Source organism: Argopecten irradians, chromosome 11, assembly GCF_041381155.1.
Source record: "Argopecten irradians isolate NY chromosome 11, Ai_NY, whole genome shotgun sequence".
Taxonomy (NCBI): Eukaryota; Metazoa; Mollusca; class Bivalvia; order Pectinida; family Pectinidae; genus Argopecten; species Argopecten irradians.
In genome coordinates, this window is record NC_091144.1 from 2,093,287 (window position 1) to 2,104,490 (window position 11,204).

The 11,204-nt window shown below is 38.5% G+C and overlaps 1 protein-coding gene across 1 annotated transcript in view; it reads right to left on the reverse strand.

Annotated features, from left to right (window-relative positions):
* Positions 1-10,636, reverse strand: part of LOC138334283 (fibronectin type 3 and ankyrin repeat domains 1 protein-like) — a 51,337-nt gene extending 40,701 nt beyond the window's left edge. The window contains exons 1-2 of the mRNA XM_069282919.1: positions 10,474-10,636; positions 7,660-7,797 (exon numbers count right to left, since the gene is read on the reverse strand). Coding sequence (XP_069139020.1) covers positions 7,660-7,797; positions 10,474-10,486 — 151 coding nt within the window. The 5' untranslated portion in view covers positions 10,487-10,636. The remainder of the gene's footprint in view (positions 1-7,659; positions 7,798-10,473) is intronic.
* Positions 10,637-11,204: the final 568 nt, after the last annotated feature.

An 11,204-nucleotide genomic window follows, 5' to 3' on the forward strand; every position in this document is an offset into this window, starting at 1 on the left:
ATCACACACATACCAGACTCCTCCTCCTCCACCACAACCCGTTGTTATTTCACCATCACACACATACCAGACCCTCCTCCTCCTCCACCACAACCCGTTGTTATTTCACCATCACACACATACCAGACTCCTCCTCCTCCACCACAACCCGTTGTTATTTCACCATCACACACATACCAGACTCCTCCCCTCCACCACAACCCGTTGTTATTTCACCATCACACACATACCAGACTCCTCCTCCTCCACCACAACCCGTTGTTATTTCACCATCACACACATACCACCCTCCTCCTCCACCACAACCCTTGTTATTTCACCATCACACACATACCAGACTCCTCCTCCTCCACCACAACCCGTTGTTATTTCACCATCACACACATACCAGACTCCTCCTCCTCCACCACAACCCGTTGTTATTTCACCATCACACACATACCACCCTCCTCCTCCTCCACCACAACCCGTTGTTATTTCACCATCACACACATACCAGACTCCTCCTCCTCCACCACAACCCGTTGTTATTTCACCATCACACACATACCAGACTCCTCCTCCTCCACCACAACCCGTTGTTATTTCACCATCACACACATACCAGACTCCTCCTCCTCCACCACAACCCGTTGTTATTTCACCATCACACACATACCAGACTCCTCCTCCTCCACCACAACCCGTTGTTATTTCACCATCACACACATACCAGCTCCTCCTCCTCCTCACAACCCCCCCTCCACCACAACCCGTTGTTATTTCACCATCACACACATACCAGACTCCTCCTCCTCCACCACAACCCGTTGTTATTTCACCATCACACACATACCAGACTCCTCCTCCTCCACCACAACCCGTTGTTATTTCACCATCACACACATACCAGACCCTCCTCCTCCACCACAACCCGTTGTTATTTCACCATCACACACATACCAGACTCCTCCTCCTCCACCACAACCCGTTGTTATTTCACCATCACACACATACCAGACTCCTCCTCCTCCACCACAACCCGTTGTTATTTCACCATCACACACATACCAGACTCCTCCTCCTCCACCACAACCCGTTGTTATTTCACCATCACACACATACCAGACTCCTCCTCCTCCACCACAACCCGTTGTTATTTCACCATCACACACATACCAGACTCCTCCTCCTCCACCACAACCCGTTGTTATTTCACCATCACACACATACCAGACTCCTCCTCCTCCACCACAACCCGTTGTTATTTCACCATCACACACATACCAGACTCCTCCTCCTCCACCACAACCCGTTGTTATTTCACCATCACACACATACCAGACTCCTCCTCCTCCACCACAACCCGTTGTTATTTTCACCATCACACACATACCAGACTCCTCCTCCTCCACCACAACCCGTTGTTATTTCACCATCACACACATACCAGACTCCTCCTCCTCCACCACAACCCGTTGTTATTTCACCATCACACACATACCAGACTCCTCCTCCTCCACCACAACCCGTTGTTATTTCACCATCACACACATACCAGACTCCTCCTCCACCACAACCCGTTGTTATTTCACCATCACACACATACCAGACTCCTCCTCCTCCACCACAACCCGTTGTTATTTCACCATCACACACATACCAGACTCCTCCTCCTCCTCCACCACAACCCGTTGTTATTTCACCATCACACACATACCAGACTCCTCCTCCTCCACCACAACCCGTTGTTATTTCACCATCACACACATACCAGACTCCTCCTCCTCCACCACCCATTGTTATTTCACCATCACACACATACCAGACTCCTCCTCCTCCACCACAACCCGTTGTTATTTCACCATCACACACATACCAGACTCCTCCTCCACCACAACCCGTTGTTATTTCACCATCACACACATACCAGACTCCTCCTCCACCACAACCCGTTGTTATTTCACCATCACACACATACCAGACTCCTCCTCCTCCACCACAACCCGTTGTTATTTCACCATCACACACATACCAGACTCCTCCTCCTCCACCACAACCCGTTGTTATTTCACCATCACACACATACCAGACTCCTCCTCCTCCACCACAACCCGTTGTTATTTCACCATCACACACATACCAGACTCCTCCTCCTCCACCACAACCCGTTGTTATTTCACCATCACACACATACCAGACTCCTCCTCCTCCACCACAACCCGTTGTTATTTCACCATCACACACATACCAGACTCCTCCTCCTCCACCACAACCCGTTGTTATTTCACCATCACACACATACCAGACTCCTCCTCCTCCACCACAACCCGTTGTTATTTCACCATCACACACATACCAGACTCCTCCTCCTCCACCACAACCCATTGTTATTTCACCATCACACACATACCAGACTCCTCCTCCTCCACCACAACCCGTTGTTATTTCACCATCACACACATACCAGACTCCTCCTCCTCCACCACAACCCGTTGTTATTTTCACCATCACACACATACACACATACCCCCTCCTCCTCCACCACAACCCGTTGTTATTTCACCATCACACACATACCAGACTCCTCCTCCTCCACCACAACCCGTTGTTATTTCACCATCACACACATACCAGACTCCTCCCTCCTCCACCACAACCCGTTGTTATTTCACCATCACACACATACCAGACTCCTCCTCCTCCACCACAACCCGTTGTTATTTCACCATCACACACATACCAGACTCCTCCTCCTCCACCACAACCCGTTGTTATTTCACCATCACACACATACCACCCTCCTCCTCCACACACCCTGTATTTCACATCACACACATACCAACCCTCCTCCACCACCACACCCGTTGTTATTTCACCATCACACACATACCAGACTCCTCCTCCTCCACCACAACCCGTTGTTATTTCACCATCACACACATACCAGACTCCTCCTCCTCCACCACAACCCGTTGTTATTTCACCATCACACACATACCAGACTCCTCCTCCTCCACCACAACCCGTTGTTATTTCACCATCACACACATACCAGACTCCTCCTCCTCCTCCACCACAACCCGTTGTTATTTCACCATCACACACATACCAGACTCCTCCTCCTCCACCACAACCCGTTGTTATTTCACCATCACACACATACCAGACTCCTCCTCCTCCACCACAACCCGTTGTTATTTCACCATCACACACATACCAGACTCCTCCTCCTCCACCACAACCCGTTGTTATTTCACCATCACACACATACCAGACTCCTCCTCCTCCACCACAACCCGTTGTTATTTCACCATCACACACATACCAGACTCCTCCTCCTCCACCACAACCCGTTGTTATTTCACCATCACACACATACCAGACTCCTCCTCCTCCACCACAACCCGTTGTTATTTCACCATCACACACATACCAGACTCCTCCTCCTCCACCACAACCCGTTGTTATTTCACCATCACACACATACCAGACTCCTCCTCCTCCACCACAACCCGTTGTTATTTCACCATCACACACATACCAGACTCCTCCTCCTCACACAACCTTACGGTATTTCACCATCACACACATACCAGAAGATATAAAATGTTTAATGTTATTGTATCCTTACAATAATACAGAATATGCCTACTCTCGGTGCCACCTCACTGAAGCAAACTGTTGAACATACCAAGCCAGTCACATTATAGTGCTATCTCACTGAAGCAAACTGTTGAACATACCAAGCCAGTCACATTATAGTGCTACCTCACTGAAGCAAACTGTTGAACATACCAAGCCAGTCACATTATAGTGCTACCTCACTGAAGCAAACTGTTGAACATACCAAGCCAGTCACATTATAGTGCTACCTCACTGAAGCAAACTGTTGAACATACCAAGCCAGTCACATTATAGAGCTATCTACCTCACTGAAGCAAACTGTTGAACATACCAAGCCAGTCACATTATAGTGCTACCTCACTGAAGCAAACTGTTGAACATACCACGCCAGTCACATTATAGTGCTACCTCACTGAAGCAAACTGTTGAACATACCAAGCCAGTCACATTATAGTGCTACCTCACTGAAGCAAACCGTTGAACATACCAAGCCAGTCACATTATAGAGCTATCTCACTGAAGCAAACTGTTGAACATACCAAGCCAGTCACATTATAGTGCTACCTCACTGAAGCAAACTGTTGAACATACCAAGCCAGTCACATTATATGCTACCTCACTGAAGCAAACTGTTGAACATACCACGCCAGTCACATTATAGTGCTACCTCACTGAAGCAAACTGTTGAACATACCACGCCAGTCACATTATAGTGCTACCTCACTGAAGCAAACTGTTGAACATACCACGCCAGTCACATTATAGTGCTACCTCACTGAAGCAAACTGTTGAACATACCAAGCCAGTCACATTATAGTGCTACCTCACTGAAGCAAACTGTTGAACATACCAAGCCAGTCACATTATATGCTACCTCACTGAAGCAAACTGTTGAACATACCAAGCCAGTCACATTATATGCTACCTCACTGAAGCAAACTGTTGAACATACCAAGCCAGTCACATTATAGTGCTACCTCACTGAAGCAAACTGTTGAACATACCAAGCCAGTCACATTATAGTGCTACCTCACTGAAGCAAACTGTTGAACATACCAAGCCAGTCACATTATATGCTACCTCACTGAAGCAAACTGTTGAACATACCAAGCCAGTCACATTATAGTTCTATCTCACTGAAGCAAACTGTTGAACATACCAAGCCAGTCACATTGTAGTGCTTTCTCACTGAAACATACCAGTACTTTAGAAAATATCCAGCTATTGTGTATAAACCCCTCCCTCAGACTCCTTAACCCTAAACTAATGTAAAGTTAAAATGTAAACTCCATCCGTATTGACTGATCACCATTCAGTATCCTGTGCACATAGATGCATGTGTACCTTTAAATTGTCAGAGGAAACATCGTAGCATAGACAATACAAAATGGGAAGCTACCCGGGGTATGTGTTACACAGGCAGTTTTATTGACAGCTGACAATCGGTAAAATGAGTACGGTATCTAGGACATTTAGTTGTTTAGTATTGACTTGTTTTTACTAAATTGCGAACAATTTCCAAAGTTCTATAGTTAGAGAAAATTAACTGATAATATCATAACTATGTAGCTATGTGGTGTTTATCTGTTTAATTACAGTAATTATTAACTGACTCCCTGTTTGTCAGGTGTGTATTTTAAATAATGTTTTGTGATATTGATCTTTACAGACTTTATCAGTGTCATCATACCTGTAATTGATGGACAGTTCAGGATTAATGTCACAACAAATCTTAAAGAGTTCCATGGTATGATTTCCACTAACAATGACCTAGAATCGTGGCTATATCAGTACTAACACACACTGTCTAATACCATTGACCCTTCAAACTACTTCCTGGTCCTAACTTCCATTTTAACTTTTTCTGCAATTTAGATAATATTTGTACCCAATCTATAGTAATCAATCTATCTAATAAGCAGACTGTCAATTATTCTAAAGATAGCCTTCGTTTGTGTAAACTATACATAAGGGCAGGAAGAAAAAATAACATTATTCAATAGTGTACAAAAAAGGTCCAGTACATTTAAACTAAAAACTACAGTACATGACGTTGTAGCCTTGAGAAGTAGGATTATGGTCAGACGGCCGACTCATACAGGTCTCTTAATCACTACTAATACAGTATTATATAGGAGTACTTACACTAACACCTTATAATAATAATGATGTGGTGATTGTAAATATCATTGTGATTTAGAATTGCCAATCAATATTTTATATAGATAAATAAAGGTATAACTATAGATACAATGACTGATAATGTACATAGGCCTCAATTAATTCCCAACTGAAATAATTTCTAGATTTTATAGACTTTAGTTTGATTACCGGTAGTTTAATGTCCTGATAAAAGCCAGGGTCATTCAAGGAAGTGCCAGATTTAGAAGGTCTAAGCTAGGAAACCTGAGTAATACCAGAAACAATTTTTAGATTTTAGCTGTAGGCTTTGGTTTGATTACTCAGATTAGTTTAATGTTCTAATAACAACCAGGGTCATTTTTAGATGGTCTGAGCTAGGAAACCCAGAGTAGTACCCAGAGAAACCACTGACCAGCGGTCAGTACCAGTTCAAGCTCTCAACCCAGTTTAGGCACCAACCATTGCAATTTATTCCTGGATAAGCTCATCTCCTTCATAAGTGCGACTTCTGAATTTTTTTTGTACTCAAGTCAGTTTCGCACTTCAGTTCTATTTGAGAAATCAGGGTCAGATTTTAAGTTATCATATACATGTACACATGTAAATGCCTTTGAGTGTACCAGACTACCAATAATTGTTCAAATAGAGGAGAGTAGTTGTGTATAGTTTGTAGTCTTGGTGAGTTTTTTAATGTCTTATTACTGGATCACATCTCCCAGAATGAACAGATTACATATATCATATCTATACATCGCGTGCCAATTAGCTCACAAGGAATCACTCTCTATTGAAATGAGACAGACTATACCTAAGGGTAAATCAAAACATTAATCTTGTTCTTTAACTGTCGTTGTCAGGTTGAACAATGAAAAATGAGTTTAAAATGATGTACTTTACAAGTAAGTGTAATGTGTCTGGTGTAAGAATGGTTTTGTTGATTATAATTACAGAACATTACACTGGAGCTGTAATTTACTTCTCTCATAGACATGTAGGTCAGTATGTTCTATTAAGATTTGTCAAGTCTGTAAAATAAAGATGTTTTGAAAGGTCAGTGAAATACAGATAACCCGGTAAATATCCAGTTATGAAATGTAAGTGGTTCTATACCAGGTAAACAATGAGTGGTATTTCATATTTTCATAATTCATTTATGTACTTTGTTTATGCGATAACACAAAAAATGAGAATACAAAAGTAAAGATTTCTATGCATAATGGTACTATAGCAAGTCCTGCTGGAGATTGGAAGTTTTTCATTTAATATTGTACAATGAAAATTGAACACGACTTTAATAGATTGTGTATTTAAGTGGAGGTCGTCTGTTCCGGTTGCTTGCTGAATGTCCACATACAGATATATGATTTCAATTAAGTGCCATGTAAATCAATTTTATCACAAGTCAGTAACACATATATTTTAGCTTTGCTATTTCAGTATACAAACACTTTTAAAAAGGTTAAGTTCTGTGATAAGATAAAATGTCATAAATATTCCCATGATAGTGAACAAAAATTGTTAAAGATCTGAATATGAAAACATTCCCCACAAGTGTGCAATCTGAATGTGATAGGATATACAAAAAGTTCAAACCTACATTAACTGGTGTTGATGTTGAATATTTTACAAAAACCAGGGACAAGATAGTAATAAGCAATGAATGAATATGTACATAAATTCAAATTGTACATTCACCAGGAACATTTCATTCAATTTTAATACCTATTCTCGACCCAATATAATATAAAAGGTGAGTATCCCCATTTCATCCAAAAAGAATCCTACTTTTATACTGTGATAGTTTAAATAAGTTTTTGGCGGGCTTATTTTGAAATAATTTTGAGTAGAGACAGGTGACTACATCAGCTAGAGGACTTGTAAATAGGTAGGTGCTACAGGTGTGTAACTTACAGTAGTCTGTTTTTTCACCCGAATCATGTATTTGGTTAGCCGCCCAGGGGTTGGAAGGGGTCTGCTGCTGGTACTCCGTCTGCATAAAGGGAGATAATCCTGTTTGTACTGGTGATCCAAGTTCTGTTTGCATTTGGCCTTCAAAAAGAAACAAATATGGTTAGAATATACTAAAATTTTGTTCATTTATATGCTTATCAACATGAATAACTTAACTTGATCATTAAATTATACAGTCTAAGAGGTATATTATCAAAAGTTTTATTTTAAATTGAAAACAGCTACTGTATTCAACAAATGAAGAGCTACCTGGTATAACATTAATGAATGTAATTGCAGAAGGGATCACTGGATTACAATATTTTAACAATCATAACTCATGAAAAATAAAGAACAGTGTACCCTAGTTAAATCACAACAAAAATTAGTCTTAATCAATATATCTTTTTAATTCATCATAATTTTAAGGCATTAATTATCTACCAGGTTAATTATTATAAACATCATTCTATTCATTGACATGAATATATTTTATTTGAGAGTGGATTTATTTTTATCATCACTCACTGTTTAATTCAATTCAATTTGTTTATTTCCGTAAGCCTTGCGGCTTATAAGACACAAAGTACAATTTTAATACATATTGAATAATTTAAACATGTACAGGAGAGTGATTGTATACAATAAAACACAAACATTAGCACACAATTATTATACATCAGATACTATGCAGTTACGGTGTATTAAGAGACTGAGAACGTTTCTGGAATGCAAGTTTTAAGAATTTTCCGAGATTATTTAAAACTTTAACATTATTTACACTGAGTAATTGAACAAGTTTGAACACACTTGGATGATAAAAATAATAAGGTTTCAGATATCTAACTCGTAGTTGGGTATAAAGAGGACATTTAAGGATGAAGTGAAACTCATCTTCTATATCATTGGTATTACAAACTGTACAGATTCTATTAGGTCGTGCTACATTTTGAAACCTACCACTTTCTATATTTAACTTATGACTACTTAATCGTATACTTGTAATACTGTTTTTATACTTTTGATCAATGGGTTTCTTTAAATAATATTGTAAACCAAAATTGTCTACTAGATGTTGATATAAAATTCCTTTTGAGGAATTCTGTATCCTGTATAAAATTTCTTGAGTACATACATCATAAAATTTTTGTTCAATTAGTTTATATACAATATTACTCTCATACGTACTATTCCACAAATACCCCAATCCTAGCTTATTCAGTTCGGCTTGTACATTCATGATCCAATCATCATTATCTAATATTCTTTGCTCATAACATGCTTTTAATATACAATTATCGGTTTCTTTAAGTTTTACCCAGTTTTTCAATATTTTCATTTTCCGGATAATATGCATAGACAATCTACCTAACTCATAGTATACAAGATCGTTACAAGTGTTTTTACCGACGCCTAGAATTCTTTTACAAAAACTAACATGTACTTTTTCAACCTCAAGTGCTCTAGGAAAATTATGATAGCTAACTTTTGATAATGAATTTTCAGAGGTGAATATTTCAACTGAAAGGCGTTGGTAATGCTGTGAACTGTTCAATCATTTTGATATTTGAATTGTCTATCTCTAACATCAAGAGGAGGATTTTTATCACAGCAGATAATAATATTATTGAGAGGACATATCCTGTATACAAGTAGGCATCCCATCACATTAATCTACCTGTATGTGTATCATGTATCGATACTAACTGATTAACTACTAAAGCAGCTGATCCAATTATCAATACGATATTTGATACTCAATTTAAACATGGTTATTAAAACTTACTGTAATTAAACAATATATTCTCTGAAATAAAGTGGTAGAGTGGGGGTACGTAATTAAAAATTCAGTAACACACTTTCGGCATTCATTTTATTGAATTTTATCCATTATCATTTCAAATCAAGAAATAGCAACTTACATTGTTACTTTACAATACATGAGTAACCAGATGCATGCAATTGTATCTTTGTGCATGGGAGCTGTCGTTAATGTGTGTTTTTTCTATGTTTGAAGACTTTTATAAATTTATCACTTGTTGCAATGTTGCACACTTGTCTATAACTTTCTTATTTTTGGAGCTAATTAATATCTTCAAACATTTTGTAGACAAAGAACATCATCAAAAACAAAGATCTGTTGCAAGCCCAGTATTGAAATTAAATTCTAAAGCTGACATACCGGTATTTCATGCAAACTAAAAAAGTGACATCCTACCTGAAAAGGGAATATTTCGTTAAAATATAGGTGTGTCAGTTAATTTGCGCACAGAATAATTTAATACCAACCTTAATTATTCCCAGTCGTAGAATAAAATTTTGGATTTATCAAATAATTTTATATCCACATTTCAATTATGATGTTTATATCTAGACATTTTGAATCATTCATATAATTTACTGCCTTAAATTTTCCAAAATCAAGGCCAATTTTAAAATAATGACAAGATTGAAAACTTAACTGGCTATATTGCATGCAAGATAAAAGTTTGAGGATGCCCTACCGTGAGATTTTGAGTAAAACTATTTTTTTAATTATTGTGAAAATTAACATGTCAAAGGACTGTAAATTTTAAATGATATTTTGACATTTATCGAAATATAATTCCTGTCTTTAAATACACAAAATAAAACACTTTCATAACTTTACAGTATTGATCTATCCAACGTTAGCATCACAAAATCACATGTTGCGGACTTCCTACCAACATGTAAACAACCAGCTTCGGTTCCGGTTAACGCACTCGTGAATAAAACTTAGCCGGTATGACTTACCAGACATTGCCATTTCCTTCTCGATGAAATCACACTATGTATATATTAATGTTTATCAAATTTTTGTTCAAAGAATAATTCAAGAACCCGACTACATTCCGTTTCTGTCCCTGAACACTTCACTTTTGTCGCTCTCCGATGGTGAAGACAAAAATATGCGTGTATTTGTGGATAGCCAATCAAAATCGAGATGCGGGTCATGACCCCAGGCCAGTAGATAAATCAATCAAGCGCGGCATTAATATTGTCATTACAGGTGTTTTACACAGGTAGAAAACATGTATTGACAGATATCTATTACTGTTGTTTAATACGATGACGTCTCTAACAGAAATAGTCTTTAAGGAGATAGTTTTTTCCTGTTTTTTTTTTAATTAATATAGGGCCAAGGATTTATAAGTATATACGTCCTTGTATAGGGCCTATTAAATTTTAATTATGTTGAAGAAAAAGACTGAAATGAATATTAAAGGGACACTACCTTTCCCAAACAGCTTTTAATTTTTGAAATGGGAATGTAAAACGAAATTGATAATTTTTATAGAGTAACAAAAGTTATTAACTTACCGTTAATACTACACTTACCATCACTTTCTTAACAATTTAATTTAAATAAATTAAATGCTAATTTTTATAACGCGGGTCGTTTTATATTCCCACCTTAGTCCTAATTACCGCAAGTTGGTTGATTATCACTGTACCAGATGGCAAAACAGCGATTTGAATCTTCA